Source organism: Cricetulus griseus, assembly GCF_003668045.3.
Source record: "Cricetulus griseus strain 17A/GY chromosome 1 unlocalized genomic scaffold, alternate assembly CriGri-PICRH-1.0 chr1_0, whole genome shotgun sequence".
Lineage (NCBI taxonomy): Eukaryota > Metazoa > Chordata > Mammalia > Rodentia > Cricetidae > Cricetulus > Cricetulus griseus.
In genome coordinates, this window is record NW_023276806.1 from 61,760,260 (window position 1) to 61,778,983 (window position 18,724).

Genomic DNA, 18,724 nt, shown 5'->3' on the forward strand with positions numbered 1-18,724 from the left:
TAAAAAAATAATTTATAAAAAAAATAAAATAATTTATTTAACTTTATTTTATGTGCATTGGTGTGAAGGTATCAGATCCCCTGAAACTGGACTTACAGACTGTTGTGAGTTGCCATGTGGGTGCTGGGAATTGAACTCAGGACCTCTGGAAGAGTAGCCAGTGCTCTTAACCACTGAGCCATCTCTCCAGCCCCAAGTTTTGTTTTATAATTTTTTAACATTTGTGTGTGTGTGTGTGTGTGCATGCGTGTGTGTGTGTGTGTGTGTGTGTGTGTGTGTGTGTGTGTGTGTATAGAAGTATGTGTGTATAGGTCAGAGAACAACTTCTGAGAGTCCTTGCTTTCCACAGCATGGGTCCTGGGGATTGAACTCAAGTTGTCAGACTTGGCAATAGGCACCTTTACCTGCTAAGCAGGCCTTATTTCAAGAAGTCATTTAAACTGTACATTAAAATGAGACTTTAGCTCATTTTCAGAGGATCTAGGAAACATGGACTAATGGTAGAATCATTCTTTCCTAACAACCTCTGGGAAAAGTAAGGAATGCTGCCTTAGTTATTCTTCTGTTGCTGTGATAAAACACTGTGACCAAGGCAACCTAGAGAAAAGTGTTTATTTGGGCTTACAGTTCCAGAAGGCTGAGTCTCTCACCATCATGATGGGGAGGCACGGTGGCAGGCAGGCAGAAGTTGATGGCTTAAGTCCCAAACCACAAGCAGAGCAAACTGGGGATGGTAGGAGTCTTCGAACTCCGAACTCTAGAAGCCTGCCCCAGTGATAGAATTCCTCCTCAACCTCCCAAACAGTGCCTCCATATGGGGGACTTGCTCACCAAACCACCACGAGCGCCTCTTTGAGGGACAGAGAAGAGCCCAGAAATGGGTCACTGGTATCGCCAGCTTTTATCTTCCGGGTGTAGAGCAAACATCTAATCTAACTGGCAAGTGACTCAGACCAATTCCAGTCCCCCTCACTTGAAGGAGCTAGCTGTTCACCAAAACCAATTCTAGCTGTAGTTGTCCCCGCCTAGTGAAGCTGGTCAGCCCTTACACACTGCCTGTCCTATCTGTAGATCAGCTAGTGGGATAGCCATCTACCAGAGTTCAGCCCTCAAGATTCCAGCCTAGACTTAAGAAGCGAATGCCGTAGGTGCAGTTGAGACTCACCTTTTAAGGCAATGTGTCCCGCCTCTCCCCACCATATAAGGGCAGCTTCTGCAAAACAAGCCCCACCCAGAGCTTAGTTGGCTTTGACTTCGGCCTGGGCGGCTTGCCAGGGATAAGCACCTGCCAGACTGGCTTAGACTAGTCCTAGTGAGCTGGCCCTTGGTGCCTGCCTTTTTACCACGGAGGAAAGATTTACTCAGCTCTAAAAACCCGTTTAGGAAGAGGAGAGACCATAGAAGCATGTGCCGGCCCCAACTCACTATTTACAGAGGACCACACAGGTTCTTTCCCTGCACCGATCCTGGAGAACTGAAAGAGGACAAGACTATTGAAGAATACTGAGATACCACCAAAGACACTACCTCATCGTAGCGGAAGTAAAACTCTTATTAAGCGACCACCCAACCTTCACTCCCAAGCCCCCCCTTTATGTAAATATGCGACAGCGCTAGTAGGCAAGTCCTGAAGCCTCTTGGCACCGCCCCACCTCTCTCTTCCGCTCAACTCATTGACAAATACCGTGTTGGGCGTGGCCCGCTTAAGCCCCGCCCAGACGCGCCTGTACAAGGGGGCGGTTCTGCGCGCGCCCGCCCAGTTGTCGCCGGACCTCAGAGTTGAGGACGCTTGTGCGACCTCCGTGGAAAGATGAACGGGACGCGGAACTGGTGTACCTTGGTGGACGTGCACCCGGAGGGCCAGACCGCGGTAGGTCCTCGCGCTCACCCCGCCTTCCCGCCTGGGCACGGTGGCTTTCCAGTCGCGTCGCTCCCGGGTTCATGCTGAGCTGGCCGACATCACCTGACGCCCGACTTGGTGCGGTCAGTCGCCGGTCGCCCCGTGCGCTTTCTTCCTTTGCCGTGTGGCGGATGGTGGCGTGGGAGGCACGGGACGAAACCCTGGCGGCTCCTGGGCTGGGGAGTACCTGTCCTTGGCGAGGACACTGAAGCCCCGGCCCGGGGACAGGGCGCGTTACTCAGGCGTCTGGTGGGCAGCTAGATAGGGTCGTGGGAGACGCTCAAGGGCCCGGATCCTTGTGGGGGCTTCGGCACATTGTGCGGGTCCAGGCGGGTTAGGCTTTTCCGCGTGTCGCGATGGCCTCCAGAAGCCCTAAAAGACTTTTATGGTGCTTCTGGTGATCCTTTAACTAGGAAAGGGGGCAGAGGGTGGAATCCTAGGGCTGGGAATTGGTCAGAGATTCTACCTTTCGCTAAGAGAATGGATTGAGCTTTCCACTCGACCGTCCTCTCTTTCGGATTTCTCCTTTTTTTCTTCTTGTCTGTTTGATCCCCTCCCTCTTTCGGTCAACCGGTAGCTTCCTGGGTTTTGCTTCCGTGTCCAGTTGCCAAGCCCCGGGAGGGGATGAAGGTGATGTCTTGGAACCCAGGCGGAGACGGGAACCCTCCTGGAGAGGGTTAGGGAGAGACAGAGAGCGTTCTCCAGTGCAAGCCAGTTTTCCCTGGTCCCCCCAAGTCCTCCCCACTCCAGCATCCTTAGCTGACCGCATGATTTTTCTCTCTCCAGAGGGAAAAGCCAGTAATTTGATGCTGAATGTTTCTAGGCGTTGCTGGGGGATCCAAATACACCATAGATCTAATTAATTGATTTCCAAGCTATTGTTGGAGAGTGAAATGAGAGCCAAGGTGATGGGGGGGAGGGTTGATCTCCCCCACATCTGATTCCTTTGCTTCTGCCTGTGTCAGCATGTCCCTGAGGCAAAGCTAACCCGGCCACAGCTGGATTATGGCTCTTCTTCAAAGAATAGCTGTAGAATAGGTGCTCATTTGAAGTTTAGAGTACAGCTGATCACTGAAGCCTGTTCAGTGTCCCCTTGACATTTTTGCCTAGAAGTATGAATGTTTCTGCCACATTACAAGTCTTGACACGCCCAAACCTCAGACACCCCACCTCCCCAGGTAAGAGATGCTGACCAAATGGAAAAAACAAAAAAAAACCCTACAACCTATCAGCCTCAAGTCCTCCATGCTCTTGCTGTTTTGGAATGGTTGAGACAGGGAAAGAATGTGGAATGAGTAAGAATGAGGGGTCGTGGGCTTCTTTTTGCTTGGTGTGGAAAAAAGACCCACATCATATAGGAGAAAGATATTTAAGACCATGGCAACACGGAGAAGGACATGCTGCTGTCCCTTGATTCCTTTGTTGCTTGTTCGGTGGGATAGAAAACAGAGATGGAAAATAGCAAGGAATTTGCTCTCGGCCATGAGTAGGTTTAGAGTTAACTAGAGAGCTTTGTATCAGAGGGGAGTCAGACCAGACTTGAGGCTTACTTTGCTGGAAAGCCAGGAATGAAATAACCATTGCCTGGGTTTCCTCTTGGAGACATTCCTGAGTTCTTGAGAAGGAAGGGCAGATGGTAAACAATCAATCAGTCAGGAGACAGGCTGTGTCCTGGATTCCTCTCCTCTGAGCCAGTCTGCAGATAGAATTTATAGTTCTGGACAGTCCCTGGGAGCCTGTCATGCAGTCATGCACTCATACCACTGAACGGTGCTCAGTAAGGATGCAAAAGGTTCCAGTAAATAAACGAATCGACGGATGTCTGATTTATATGGTGTGTGTGTGGGGGGGGGTCCAACCCAGGACTTTGGGCATGCCAGGCAAGCATTTAGCTAATTGAGCAATGTCCCCAACAAAACCCCCACCCCCATCAGGAAAGTACTGTAGGTACTGAAAATTGAACCTGGGCTTCATGCCTCCCCTCTACCCCCTAGCCCCCACAATTTGGGAGTGTAGATGGTTGGAGCCAGAATCCTGGTACCACGTGTCTTTTAGTGCTTCACACTTGATGTGGAAGTACAGCTAATACACTGTACTGCTTTTATTGTTGAACATTTGTAAAGGCAAAGTCTTTCAAAACTGCAGACCATAGCCACTATTCGGGTCTGAAATCAACATAGTGGGCAGAAAGCTTTTGAGCTTTGGTCGGTTCCCAGCACTGTACCCCACCTTTGTGTTTTGGGAGTGCCTTTCTCTTGCTTAATTGTCTCTATTCCTGTCACTAAGCAAACATAAACAAAAACATAGTGGGAAGGATGGGCATAGTGGCTCACACCTTAAATCCCAGCAGATGGATCTCTGGGAATTTGAGGCTAGCCTGCTAAATATCAAATTCCAGGCCAGCCATGCCTACGTACATTGCAAGATCTTGCCTCAAAACAATAAAACATAGTGGAGGAGAAACAGTATTTAAAAAAAATAGAGCTCATATCCCTGGAGCAAGGTCTTTTGGACAAAAACATTGTGTCCGATATATGTGAGTTTGAAGGGTTTAAAGGTGCAGCCCACCTTGTCTGGTTGTAAATGTATTTTAATGTCAAAAGTGTTCATTTGAAAGTGACTTTGGTAAATTATACTGGCATAGAAAGTACAAATGAATATCAAACTCATTCTTATTAGACATTTCTAAAACTTTCTGTTGCTTATAGTAAACGGCACAAAGTGACCTAACTACCTTAAGAGGAATTTATTAGAAAGTAAAGCTTAAAATCTCCAAGCAGAGGGAGTCCTGGGAAGCAACATGGATGCTTTCTACTCCTGGGTGGTTCCAGCTGTTTTAGGTCCTTTGACATTCTTCTGAGATTCCAGGGAGAGGTACCACTGTCCCCAGGCATTCTCCTTACCTAGGGTAGAGCAGGGTTCCTGGACTGGTAGGTTTACAAGGTTGTCGGGTCAGGACTGGGTGCTGCAGAGCAAACCCAGATGTTGTCACGAGTGCAGGACCATGGGGTTGTGCGTAAAAGAGCACATGTCTGTGCCTTAGACTCTGGCATGGATGAGATCATGCCCACCTTCCTCCTTCCCTCCCTGTCTCCCTCATTTCCTCCCTCCCTTTGACTTTATATTTTTAGTTGTGAGCCTAGTCTTTAACAGCTGAGCCACCGCTCCAGCCCCCTTTGACCTTTTCAATGAAAAGCATACATGTTAGAGAGATAGAGAGATGGCTTAGCTGTTCAGAGCTCTACTTGATTTGATTCTCAGCACCCACTTAGTAGCTAAAACCATCCACAACTTCAGTTCCAGATTAGATGCCCCTTTCTAATCTTTCGTGGGCACCAGGAGTGTGGTGTATATACATCCATGTAGGAAAAGCATTCATATGTATAAAATAAATAAGTAAATAACATTTAAAGAATACCTGTGTATAATTGATTTTTATTTTTATTTTTTGGCACTTTGAGGCAAGGTCTCGTGTACCCTAAGCTAACATGAAACTCCTGGTCCTCCTGTCTCTACCTCCCAAGTGATTTTAAAAAACAAAACTAATATCAAATGGGTTTTGAAAGAATATAGTTGTTCTCTCCTTTAAGTTGTGCTACATGGAAGTGGCCACTTTCAGTTCTTACCTGTTTTGTCTGATGCGAACCTCTGTTTCTAAATAAAATGCTTATCGTAATGTTTTTCTTTTCTCTTTTAAAAGTTGCATTTGTTTATTTACTTGGGGGGCAGGAGCAGGAATATGTCATGGGGCATGTGTGGAGGTTGGAGGCATGTCAGGGGAGACCGTTCTCTCTTATCACGTGGGTCATGTCATCAGGTTTGGCTTCAGACACCTTTTTGCTAAGCCATTAGTTGTCTCCTTTTCCTCAATTTCTTGTATTCATGCTGTCCTCAAAGCCCAAGACGATGTCCTTAAACTTCTGCTCTTTCTTCCTGCCTTCACCTCCTGAGTGAAGGTTGCAATCATTTGACAACATGCCTGTTTCATGTGGTGCTGGGGGTGGAACCCAGGACTTTGGGCTTGCCAGGCCAGCTTTGTCTAGTTGAGCTACACCCCCAGTCCAAGCCACCTCCAGGTCCCACTTGGAAAACACCTCCAGGTCCCACTGGAGGTACAGAGGCTTGTACCTGGGGCCTCATGAATGCTGAGCAAGTCCTCTACCACAGAGCTGTGCCTCCACTCCCCACCCCCATCAGTTTTAAATATCTATTGACTTGTAGGAATTATAAGGAAGTTATATTCTCATTTTTTTAGACGCCCCTTTCTTGTGATTTCGGTGTAACCACAATTTGTAGTTAACCTGTGATTTCTATTAATAGCATTGCAGTTAAAAGAGCATGGCTTGGCCGGGCATTGGTGGCGCATGCCTTTAATCCCAGCACTCGGGAGGCAGAGGCAGGTGGATCTCTGTGAGTGAGTTCGAGACCAGCCTAGTTCCAGGACAGCCTCCAAAGCCACAGAGAAACCCTGTCTTGAAAAACAAAAAAACAAAAAACAACAACAACAACAACAAAAAACAAGAGAGCATGGCTCTGGGGCTGCTAGATTGCTTGCCTGGCATGCATAAGGCCCTGGATTGGATTACCAGCACTATGCACACTGGATGTAGTGGCACATGCCTATAAAGCCAACACTTAGTCAGGAAGATCAGAAGTATAAGGTCATCCTTGCCATGTAGGGAGTTCAAGGCCAGCCTGGGAAACATGAGGATTTGTCTCAAAGTAAATAAATAATTAATAATTTAAAAGCTTTTAAAAAGAAGGCAGCATAACTTTGTGAGTCTGACTAAGTGCTTTGCTAGAGTACTTTGGTAATCAATTTCTTCATCTTTGGTTTCCTCATTTGTAAGAAGAGAATAATCATGCCTTCTCATAAGATCATTATGAGGACTAAGTAAGATAATATGTATGAAACATTAAACATAGCGCTTGGCACGTGGTAAGTGTTCAGATGTTAACTATTATTTTCTGTTTGTTACTGGTGTTGACTGGATTGTTTTAACTGCATCTGGGCACCCAAGCCTACAGAAATAGGAGGATTCTGTGTGTGTGTGTGTGTGTGTGTGTGTGTGTGTAGAGGCCAGGGATACTTTCTCAATCTCTGGGGTTCTGTATTCTGCTTATCATTGCTAACATAGCAAGCACTTTACCCATAGAGTCATCTCCACTTCCTCCACGCCACCTCCTTTTTGAAGCAGGCTCTCATACTGTACCCAGGCTGGCCTAGAACTGAGGTAGCCTCAGATTTGCTGTGGTCCTCCTGCCTCAGCCTCCAAAGTTTTGTGATTGAAGGCATATGTCACTATGCCTGGCCTGACTTTGGTCAAGTTTTGCTCCTTTTCATTTTGGCATTTGCTGCAGCTTCTTCTTCCTTTTTTTTTTTCTTTTTAAATTTTGTTTGTTCTTTTTTAAGATTTTTATTTATTATGTATACAGTGTTCACCTGCACACCAGAAGAGGGTACCAGATCTCATTACAGATGGGTTTTTTGAGACAGGGTTTCTCTGTGTACCCCTGGCTGTCCTGGAACTCGTTCTGTAGACCAGACTGGCCTTGAACTCAGAGATCCTCCTGCCTCTGCCTCCTGTGCTACCACTTATACTTATTCTTGCCTTGTCCTTTCCCCTTTCCTTGATATTCCAGGTCCCTTTGCCAGTGTAGAGTGGCAAGAGTAACAGAGGGGCTGTGGGTATACGCAGGATCAAGAGCTGAGTGACTTCTGCTAGTCAACAGGGCTGGGCTTTAACAGCCATATTGAAGGTTAATGATCCCCTTTCTATTTCTTTCCATTTCTCCTGGCCAGGGACCTGTTGTATTACAGGCTCTCTGGGCTGTTCTTTTTTTTTTATCTCTGTGTTACCTTTCCTTATACACTGTACTTTTCCCCCATCCTCCCTCCCTCCCTCCTTCCCTCCCTCCTCCCTCCCATTTTATTTGTTTCTTTTTTCTTGTTTTGAGACAGGATCTCTTTTTCTATTGCCCTGGCTATCCTAGAGCTTGCTATGTAGTCCACAGAAATAGCCTGCCCCTACCTCCCAAGTGCTGGGGTTAAAGGCATGCACTACCACACCTGGCTTTTTTTTTTTTTTGTCGGGGGGGGGGTGTCTTGGCAAAACTGGGTAGATTTGGAATTTGTTTTACCTGCTGTATTATGAACCTTTGTCTTTACTATGGATTAGATGCTTTCTATGAGACTTCAAAAGCTGAAATAGTTTAATGCCTAAGGCCTACTTTTACTCTAATTAAAAATTTCACTGGCTCCTCTTATAGAGGACCTGGGTTCAAGTCTCAGCACCCAGATGGTAGCTCACAACCATCTGTAACTACAGTGCCAGGGGATCTGATGCCCTCTTCTGGCCTCTGGGCACCAGGTACTTGTGTGGTACACAGATACACATGTAGGTAAAATATACATGTACGTGAAACAAGCAAAGGTAAATATTTTAAAAATTGGGATGTGATTTATTGTAAGCATACCATGAATTTTAACCATTTTTATAAGCTTTATTGAAACTATTACGCCACATGATTCACCAATTTAAGGAATATAACTTTTTTTTTTTTTTAGTGTATTCAGAATTTCATGGTCATCACTGAACCAATTTTAGATCCTTTTGCTCACTCCATAAAGAAATCTTCATCTATTGGCAGTCACCCATTACCCATATCCCTCCTCCCCCCCCCCAACTCTCCAACTTCAGGTGGCTTCTAGTCTACCCTGCCTATGGATTTAGCTCTTTGTTTTTACATTTCCTACAGAAGAAGTGGTGCAGTCTGGGGCCTCCTGACTGTCTCCCAAGGTGCATGCTGCCTTAAAGGCTCATCATACACATATGACACGGCAGTTCCTCATTCATTTTTAGAACTGAATGACACTCATATTTAACTATAGTATCACAGATATGTTAATCATGGACTAAATGACCTCTGAGTTGTTTCTACTCTTTGGCCATTGTAAATATTGCTGCTATGAAGTTTTATATAAGTTTATGTGGACTTATGCTTCCTTTTTACTTGATTGTTAAATACCTGGGAATGGAGTTGTTCAAGTATTCTTATTCTCAAAGAGGACTGAGAAGCGAGGGACATAGTTTTCTTGTCAGAGTGCTCAACTAGCATGCATGAAGTCCCTGTGTTCAACTCCTGGTACCACATAATCCTGGTATGCTGGCCTAGCACTGGGGAGGTGGAAGCAGACAGATTAGAAGTTCATCCTTGGCTACATAGTGAGTTTGAAGCCAGCCTAAGATGCACACAAAAGATGAGTGCCCTGTGGTCATTGGTGCTTACTTCAACGGGATGAATTCTAAAATGATGAAAGCCCTGTCTCCGTGACACTGGGGTGGGGAAGAAACTCTGGGGTGGAGGAATCTTTCAAGTTTGTGGACTATTTCTTCCAGAGCCTGCCCCAGACTCATCCAGTCTGAGCTTCTCCTCACACCATTCCCCCTACCCCTTTTATTGCCAGCTTTAACTTTCCAGTGAGGTCTCCAAGCCTGCCAGGAATTCAGGGAGAGCCTGGCTTTCTTGCCTGGCTTGGGAGGGGACGATGTGAGAGAGGAAGGTTACTTAATCATTAGGCATGTGGCACTAACATTGCCCATATTTCTCTGGGGTGGAGGGAGGTATGCACTGGATGGTTTCGGTTCCAGGACCTGTGCTCAGATCGGGTGGGACGAGCTTCCCCGCCTATTGGTAATTATGGCATGTGCCTCTTTGGGTCACGGTACAGTCTTGTGAAACACCTGTTTCTTAGGGGTGGGCAGGCTTAGTTGGGGTAATGGATGTGTGCCAGGAAGACTATTGGCCCAGATTTAAGCCTGGGCAGCAGAGGCAGGAAGAGAGGAGAATAAGGGGTGGGTAGAATAGGGTGGAGATGATAAACGAAAGAAGAGTATAAGAGCAGGAAAACCAAATCACAAGGCAAGGTGTCCGAGACTAGAGAAGCTTCAACCTTTGGTGGTCTTGGGTCTGGGGAGTTCCCCTTCTTCCAGTCCAGCTGGACTTGAGGCATGTGTCCTGGAGGGAGACTAAGTCAGCAGCAGGTAGCTCTCCTTCAGAGCTGGGGTTTGGGAGCTCACCCCCATCAGTGTACATGGTCTCACTACCAGGCACCAGTGTAGGGCTCTAGATTATGAGAAATGGTGCCCCATCTAGGGTGTTGCTCCAAGTCTCATTTTATTTCCCCATTAGAGTGAGTTCCGTTGTGATGCTTGTCCAATCTGTGCTATGGGTAGGCTGCCAGATGAAAGATAAACTCCCCTCCTTTTCTGTTGGTTTACCTATGAGGAGGAGGGAAGGGAGGGAGTCTGTCTCCTAAAGGACCAGGCACACCAAGCCTACATACCCAGTGAACTGGGAGCCTTCACTGAGAGAGTGTGGGCACCTAGCCATCCCATCTGTCCTGTCCTCTTCTGTGACTTCATGGGGCTTCCCTCATGTTGGCTTTACAGGAGCCAGTGTTATGAGAAGGTGGCATTCTCAGTTTTCGGATGGAAATAAGCTGGACAAGCCACAGACAGGACTGGCAGTGACTCAGATGGTCGCTACAGCAGCTGCTTGTGACTATATGTGCTTGCAGGAGTTGGGTACAAGGTGAAGGTGACTTAGAGGTTTTCGGTTAGAGACCATTTCTATTCACCTTCCCTGTTTGACCCAGGCATCTTACCCTGAACCTCTCCCAGAATTAGTGGCTCCTTGGATGCCTGGAGAGTGGGTTCTAGGGAAACTGGCTGTTCCCATGGATCTTTTCCCACTCAGTAAGCCTGTGCTGTGAGAACCCCTGGGGCCCCCTGTTTATCTCCTTGGGGCCTCCCTATTTATCTCCTATCACCTCTTTCTGAGCCTCTTGATCTGTTAAGCCTTTAGCTATGTGTTTACCCCCTCCCTGCTTTGAGGAGTGAGTCATGCTGCTGGTTTGTTTGAACAGGGCTCAGAGGCTGTTGTAATTGGAGGTAGCTCGGCTTCTCTACAGAGTGTTTATGAGGTTAGAACCCTGCTCACCTTGTGATTAGTACTGCTCTGTTTCCCTGGAGAAGACTCCAAGTCCCCTGTAGCCTTGCTGAGGCCCCAGTAGGGACACTTTGGGGGTGTTTCTAAAGGTCTTTTCTGCCCCAGCACAGCCCTGAGGTCACTGCAGTTCCAGAGTACAGCTCTTCTCACCAAGCAGAGAGGAGCCCTAGGTTTTTCATCCTTGGCACTGTTTTGGAGTTGTGGGGTGAGGTCTGTGGCTTTGTGGCATCCTCAGAGAGCCCTGGAGTTTCCTCCAGGGCCCTCTTCCCTTACAGTGCTGCTTCCATACTTTTGAAATTATGGGTTACTGATACTTTCACACGGCCCCATACTGAGCAGGGTGAGTATGATCACCCCCATTCTACAGACCGTAATCAGGGTCCAAGGAGCAGGCGCTTGCAGGACGAGTGGATGCCAGATGGAATTCACATGCTCCATGCCTCAGTACCTTTCTTCCTGTCTCTTCACTGTAATATTTACTATAGGAGTGTTAGGCAGCATTCCATTGGAAAGTTTAAAATATCACAGAAGGGGCTGAGGAGATGGCTCAGTCAGTAAAGTACTTGCTGGGCATGCTGAAGACCTGGGTTCTATCCCAAGAACACACGTGTATAAAAACCAGGCATGGTGGCGGGGGCCTTGAAATTCCAGTGCTGGAAGGTGGAGAAGGAGGGACCCTACACTTTACTGGTCACAGTCTGTGAGCTTCAGGCCAGACCCTGTCTAGAAAGAATGAAGTAGATGGCTACTGAGGAATGACACCTGAGGTTGACTTTTGGCCTCCATATATATACATACCCATGGCATGCTCACCTACGCTGATATACACAGACAGACACGCACATGTGTAAACCCCAAACCATGGAACTACATGGAACAAAAGGCCTTCCACACCCCTCCACCATTCTCCTTTCCCTTGCCCCACTGCGCTGCGCTGCGCTTTCTTCCTTTCCAGGTTAACCTCAAACTTGTATGTAGCCAGGATGACCTTGAACTTCTGGTTATCCCCCGCCCCCCCCCTCTCTCTGTGTGTGTGTGTGTGTGTGTGTGTGTGTGTGTGTGTGTGTGTGTGTGTGTTCAGTGCTTTTCCTGTGTGTTTACTACAAATGCCATGTGGCATCTTGGTTAGAAGCCCAGACTAGAGCCACAGGTCTTAAGTTCGAATTCTGGTTCTGTTTCTGATTAATTGTATGACGAGACTTTTAACTTCTGAACCTGGTTTTAAAATTGGAACATTGGTGCCTACTGTATGATATTGTTAGGATTAAATGAGTGAGCACATGTAACGTCCCTGGAATAGAGCCCAATAGTGTCCCACACATAGTAATTGCTGTGTGTAGGAGTTGGCAATTACTGTGTGTTCGTGTACTTTAGCAAATGAAAAGCCATGTTTTGTGAATTCGTGTTTAGTTTTCTTTCTTTCTTTTTTTTTAAATTTAAGAGCCCAAGCTCCCTTCAACTCACTGTGTAGCCCAGATTGGCTTCAGATTCTTGTTAGTCTCTCAAGGGTTGGAGGATCTGTCTTAGTTGGTGTTTTATTGATGTGAAGAGACACCATGACTACCACAACTCTTTGTTTTTATTTTTTTTGTTTTTCGAAACAGGGTTTCTCTGTGTAGCTTTGGAGTCTATCCTGGCCCTCTCTCTGTAGACCAGGCTGGCCTCGAACTCACAGAGATCCACCTGCCTCTGCTTTCCAAGTGCTGGGATTAAAGGCGAGCGCCACCACCACTCGGCTGATCTTGTAGCTATAGCAACTTCATGAGTGCAAAGGCTTGTCATGTCCTCAAGACAACGTTTCCCAGCACTCTTCCCAGTCCTCTGTTACATTCTACTGCCTCTTCTGTGGTTATTTTATTTAAATTTGTACTTTATTTTTACTTATTTATTTTTGTTTTTGCGACAAAGTCTTACTCTACAGCTTTGGATGGCCTGGAATCTTTAAATGCCTCCCGAGTGCTGGGATTAAAGCTGTTGCCCAGTCCAGATAGATGGCCCTGTAGTTAGGAGCACTGGTTGCTCTTCTAGAGGACCTGGGCTTGACTCTTAGCATCCACATAACAGCTCACACAGTTCCAGTTCCAGAGGAGCTGGTGCCCTCTTCTGGCCTACTTGGGCACAGCATAGTATGATACACTCACATACATGCAGGCAGAACACCTGCATGACCTTGAACACTAAATAAAAAATAAAAGCCATTAAAAATAAAAATTTAGGCAAGGCAGTGGTGGCGCATGCCTTTGTTCCTAGCACTTGGGAGGCAGAAGCAGGAGAATCTCTGAGTTCAAGGCCAGCCTGGTCTACAGAGTGAGTGCCAGGATAGCCAGAGATACACAGAGAGAAAAAAAAAAAAAAAAAAAAAAAATGAAGGCATGTTTCATCACACCCAACCTATTGATTTAATATTATATTTAAAGACAGTGTCTCTTGTGGCCCAGGTTGGCCTTGAACTTACTGCAGATAATCTTGAACTTCAGATCTTCCTCTGTTTCTACCTTCTAAATGCTGGGGTTCAGTTGTACACCTTTATACCTGGTGTATATGGTGCTAGGGATCAAACCCAGGGCCTTGTACATGGTAGGCAAGCATTTTACCAGTTGAGTTACATCCCTAAACTTCAAGTTGAGCCTTGAAGGCTGAGTAGGAATTCTCTAAGGAGATGGAGATGGAAGGGGTAGGGGTGGAATTTAGTTAAAACTGTTCCAAATGATGTTCCTTTTCTGCAAGGAGATGGAAAAGTGACCCGGGTACTGTTGTGGATCATTTTCATCTATCAAATAAAAGATTTTTTAAGGTTTACTTATTTTGTATCATGTGTACGAGTGTTTTGACTCTCTCTCTCTCTCTCTCTCTCTCTCTCTCTCTCTCTCTCTCTCTCTCTGTGTGTGTGTGTGTGTGTCTTCACTGTGTATCTGAATGTCTACTGCCCATGGAGGCCAGAGAAAGTGTTGGATCCCTGGAACTAGAATTACAGTTGGTTGTGAGATGCCGTGTAGGTGATAAGAACCAAACCAGTGCTCTAAACCACTGAGCCATCCATCTCTCCAGCCCCAATGTTTTCAAAAAACCTGTTTTATTATTTGTGTGTGTGTGTAGGTTTGTGCATGAGATACAGTGTATGTGTGTGTGTGTGTGTGTGTGTGTGTGAGAGAGAGAGAGAGAGAGAGAGAGAGAGAGAGAGAGAGACAGAGAGAGACAGAGAGAGACAGAGAGAGACAGAGAGAGACAGAGAGACAGAGAGACAGAGAGAGAGAATAAATGACAACCTACATAGGGGTTGGTTTGAATAAATTAATTTATCCATTAAATAGAGCATTAGTAAGTATTAAAAGCAGTTTGGGCTGAGGCAACAGGATCACAAGTTCAAAGACAAGATGGGCCACCAAATGAGATCCTGTCTTAGAAAAGAGATTATTGGAGGTCTGGAGAGATGGCTCAGTGGTTAAGAGCACTGACTGCTCTTTCAGAGGATTCAGGTTCAATTCCCAGCACCCACATGACAGCTCACAACTTTCTGTAACTCCAAGATCTGGCACCCTCACACAGACAGTGAAACACCAATGCACATAAAATAAAAATAAAAATAAAAAATAGTTTAAAAAACAGTTGATAGGATTCTCTGTACCTATTAACTCAGTTTCAAATTCCAGTACACAGGATAGTGACATGGAAACCAACTGGCTGAGCTCCCCTTCACCACATTGTGGTCACACCTGCTCTTTTCCCCACCTTCCCATTAGTTCCCAGCAATCCTCAGTCTGTTCTTTCTGTCTCTTTCTTTTCGCATTTATGTTGTGCTGAATTTATTCCCAGTCTGTAAGTTTTTGTTGTTTGTGTTTCTTCTATGAAGTATTTTTCTTTTGTGCAGCCCCTTCTGGCTTAAACAGTTTGTCCCTTTTCAGTGAAAGGTCATCTCCATGTGGCAGGGGGAGCTCATGTATGGATTAATATGATCATGAATTCTGATAGTGGGTGCTTTGCTCACCTGGATGTGCCCAATGGCTGGACAATCCACAGCTAAACCCTTAAGTTGAGCATTACTCTACATTTTTAAGCACGTGAAACAAAAATTAAGCAGTGCTTTTAGCCACCAACCCTGGCCACTGTTTGAGCTGGGCACATCCACTGATTCCGCCATTATACTGCCAGAGTGGCACGCATTGCCCCTTTAAAGTGAAGTCTTTCAGATGTCACGGTTTCCCATGGCTTTCCCATAGGCAAACTCTGGATGTCCTAGGCAGTTTCATGGGTGTTCTTAAAACGAATACAGAGATTTAAACCTCTTGAATTTCGTGATTGTGTAGGGGTTTCTGGATCAAGAAAGCAGTGAATCATTTTCACAGGTCACCCCAGATTGCCTACAGGAAGAGGATCTCTCTGTTTCTTTACTTGTTCATTCAAGAATATTACATAAGTGGAGTTGTATGCTATCTACTTTTTTTTAAAATTGTTTTTGTTCCTAGTTGTAATTCTCTGTAGAATATGTTCATATATTCTACAAATATAAGTACTTGTCTCCTTTTATTTCTGAGGAATGTTCTAAAATAATGGATTTACAAGTTTAACAGTTCACAGGGCTGGAGAGATGGCTCAGCAGTTAGATAGAGCACTAGCTGCTCTTCCAGAGGTTTGAGTCCCGGCACCACACGGTGGCTCACAATCACCTGTAACTCCAGTTCTAGGGGATCCAACAACCTCTGCTGGCCTCCTTGGTCATCAGGCATGCACGTGGCATGCAGATGTAGGGGCAGCAGAACACCCATACACATAAAATACATTTTTTTAAATAAAAAAAAAACCACCAAGTTTAACAGTTTGTCTGTTGAAGGGAAGCTTCCGGGGAGTGGGGTGATGCTGGACATTGGCTGCAAGGCCTTGTGCATGCCACACAAGACCTTCACTACTGAGCCGTAACTCCTATGGATTTTTCTCCTTGTTATTATTTTGAGACATAGTCTCATGGCAGCCAGGCTGGTCTTGAACTTGAGATTTTGTGTGAGTCCGTTCACGTATATGCCATGGTGCATGTAAGTACGGAGAGCACCTTGCCAGAGTGGTTTCCTTGTCTCCACCATGTGGGTCCAGGGGATTGAACTCAGGCCCTCAGGCTTGGCAGCAAGCACTTATAACCCTGAGCCATCTCACGGGTCCTGTTCCAGTTTTACCATATGTACTGTCAAAATGAGCACTATTTCAGTAATTCTGATAGCTAGCTAGTGGTATTCAGTGTGACTTTAATTTACATATGCTTAAATTTAATTTTAATGATGTTGAATATATTTTTATGTGCTTATTTTCCACCTGTATCCCTTCATTAGTAAAATGCCTCTTCATGGCTTTGTCCAGGCTGTAATGAAATATTAGGGAATAGATGATATTTGTGAAAGGTCTGGCCAGTATCCCTGTGTCTGTCATGTTGTCCCATGTTGTGTGTCCCCCGCCACACATGCACATCTATTTTTGTCTTTGTCTGGTACTGGGCCACACTAGCTCATCAAGTGAGCGGTCTTCTGTTCTGTGGGTGAGACTACATAGAGTTGGCACTACTTCTCCAGTCCATGAGCTGATCAGTGGAGAATTCCACCTGGAGATTTCCGTATTCGCTGTAGACTCACGTTACTCATTTTGGTTTGAGTGACTTGTAGTGATGGATGTTCTTTTTCTCAGTGTTAGGAATTGGTCCATTAAATGATCAAATTTATATTTAGAGTTGTTCATAGTATTATTTTATTCTTTTGATGGCTATGGGGATTTCAGAAATAGCTGTTTCATTATCTTTTGAAACAAGCTTTTACTGTGTAGCCTAGGCTTGAACTTGTGATCCTGTCTACTTCTCAAGTGCTAGGATTACAGGTGTCCTCCACCCTACCAGGTTTCATGCAATGTCAAAAACTGACCTGGGACTTCATCTGTCCTTGTCAGGCATTCTACCAAGTGAGCTACATCTCCAGCACATAAGTCCCATGGTTTTGTTGTCATTTGGGGCTTTTTCGAAATAAAGTTTCTCTGTGTAGCCCTGACTGTCCAGTAACTCACTCTGTAGACCAGGTTGGCCTCAAACTCTGCCTCCTAAGTGTTGGGACTAAAGGCATGCACCACCATGGCTGGCTTAATCTAGACAGTTTCTCATTGAGCCTCCTTTCCAAGGTGATTGTAGATTATGTCAAGCTGACAATTAAAACCAGCATCACAATTTACAATCTGCTCTCCTCGTTACTAACTGCTAAGACTAATGTGTCTCAATTTGAGATTGTCTCAATTTTCTTGAGTAAGATTAATGGCTCTAATCCCAGCACAAAGATGGGCAGATCTCTGTGAGTTCAAGGCTAGCTTGGTTTGCATAGCAAGTTCTAGGCTACATAATGAGAACTTGTCTCAAAAAGATGTGTGTCACCACGCCTGCCATGACATTTTTTTTTAAGGACAGATAAAATTCTATGTGTATTTGAAGTATGTGTATAGTGTGGAATGATGCCATCTAGCTAACCAGCATAGGCACAGCTGAGAACCTGGGCCAGGGAGGCTGGAGAGAGGCTCAGAATTTAAGAGCACTGGCTGCCCTTGTAGAGGATCTGGGTTTGGTTTCCAGCATCTACATGGAGACTCAGAACTGTCTATAACTCCAGTTCCAGGTGATTTGATGCCCTCTTCTGGCCTCCAAGGGCACTGCACACAAATGATGCACATAAAATAAAAATAAATCATTTTTAAACAAATGAACTTCTGGGGGTGGGGTAAAGTGCTTGCCATGCAATCATGAGGACCTGAGTTTGACTCTTGGTTGTCGCACATGGCTATAATCACTGCTGCTAGAGGGCAGAGACGGAGGATTTGGGGGTGCTTTACTGGCTTTCCAACCTAGCCAAATTGGTGAGACCCAGGTTCAGTGAGTTTACTTTGTCTCAAGAAATAAGCTGGAGTTATGTAGGCCTCTGTGAGTTCAAGGACAGTCCGTTTTAAATAGTGAGTTTCAGGACAGCCGGGGCTACATAGTGAGACCTTACCGGGGTGGAACGAGGGAGTGAGGAAAGTACCTGATGTTAGCCATGGGCTCCCACATGCACGCACCACACCACAATCTACTCTCCTCTCTACTCTCTTTTGCTTTTTCATGTGTGTATTTGTTGGGAAGAGCATATTTGAGAAATGGAGATCAGAGGACGTCTTGCAGGGATTGGTTCTCTCCTACCATGTTGGAAAGCCATGTGGATCATGGGGGTTGAGTTAGTTCACCAGGTTTGGTGGTCACAGCCCTTACTTGATGGGTCTGCTGACCTGTTTCTTTGTTGTTGTTTTTTAATAATTGGTTTTTATTTAATTTATTTATTTTGAGACAGGGTCTCACTCTGTAGCTCTGTGGCCTGGAACTTGCTATGTAGACCAGTCTGACCTCAAACTCAGATCTACCTGTTTGTGACTCCTGGCACTAGTTCAAGGTCACTTTCCTCCTTGCTCAATACACCCATCTTCTCTTGAGGTTTGGGGTATAGCTGAGTGGTAGAGTGTTAACATGGGAAAGCAGCCCAGGTTCCATCCCCAGCACTGCAAGAAAAACAGAAAGAAAACAGGAGTTTCCATCTCTATTCTCCAATCTCATGCTGTCATGTCTGACAGTCAACACCCTCGGAGAGGCATTGTCACCCTTATGGAGTCACACTCTGATAGTCAATCCCCTTGGAGAGGCATTGTCACCCTCATGGAGTCACATTCTGACTGTCAAGCCCCTGGGAGAGGTGTTGTCACCCTTATGGAGTCACACTCTGACTGTCAACCCCCTTGGAGAGGTGTTGTCACCCTTATGCCCTCACACTC

The 18,724-nt window shown here is 45.7% G+C and overlaps 1 protein-coding gene across 2 annotated transcripts in view; it reads left to right on the forward strand.

Annotated features, from left to right (window-relative positions):
• The first annotated feature begins 1,714 nt into the window (after nt 1-1,714).
• The window catches only part of Tuft1 (tuftelin 1), a 42,663-nt gene continuing 25,653 nt past the window's right edge, over nt 1,715-18,724 (forward strand). Inside the window, exon 1 of one of the 2 annotated variants that reach the window (XM_027393544.2) lies at nt 1,715-1,870. In XM_027393544.2, coding sequence (XP_027249345.1) covers nt 1,811-1,870 — 60 coding nt within the window. In that variant the 5' untranslated portion in view covers nt 1,715-1,810. The remainder of the gene's footprint in view (nt 1,871-18,724) is intronic. The other variant, XM_027393545.2, reaches the window with a different exon arrangement.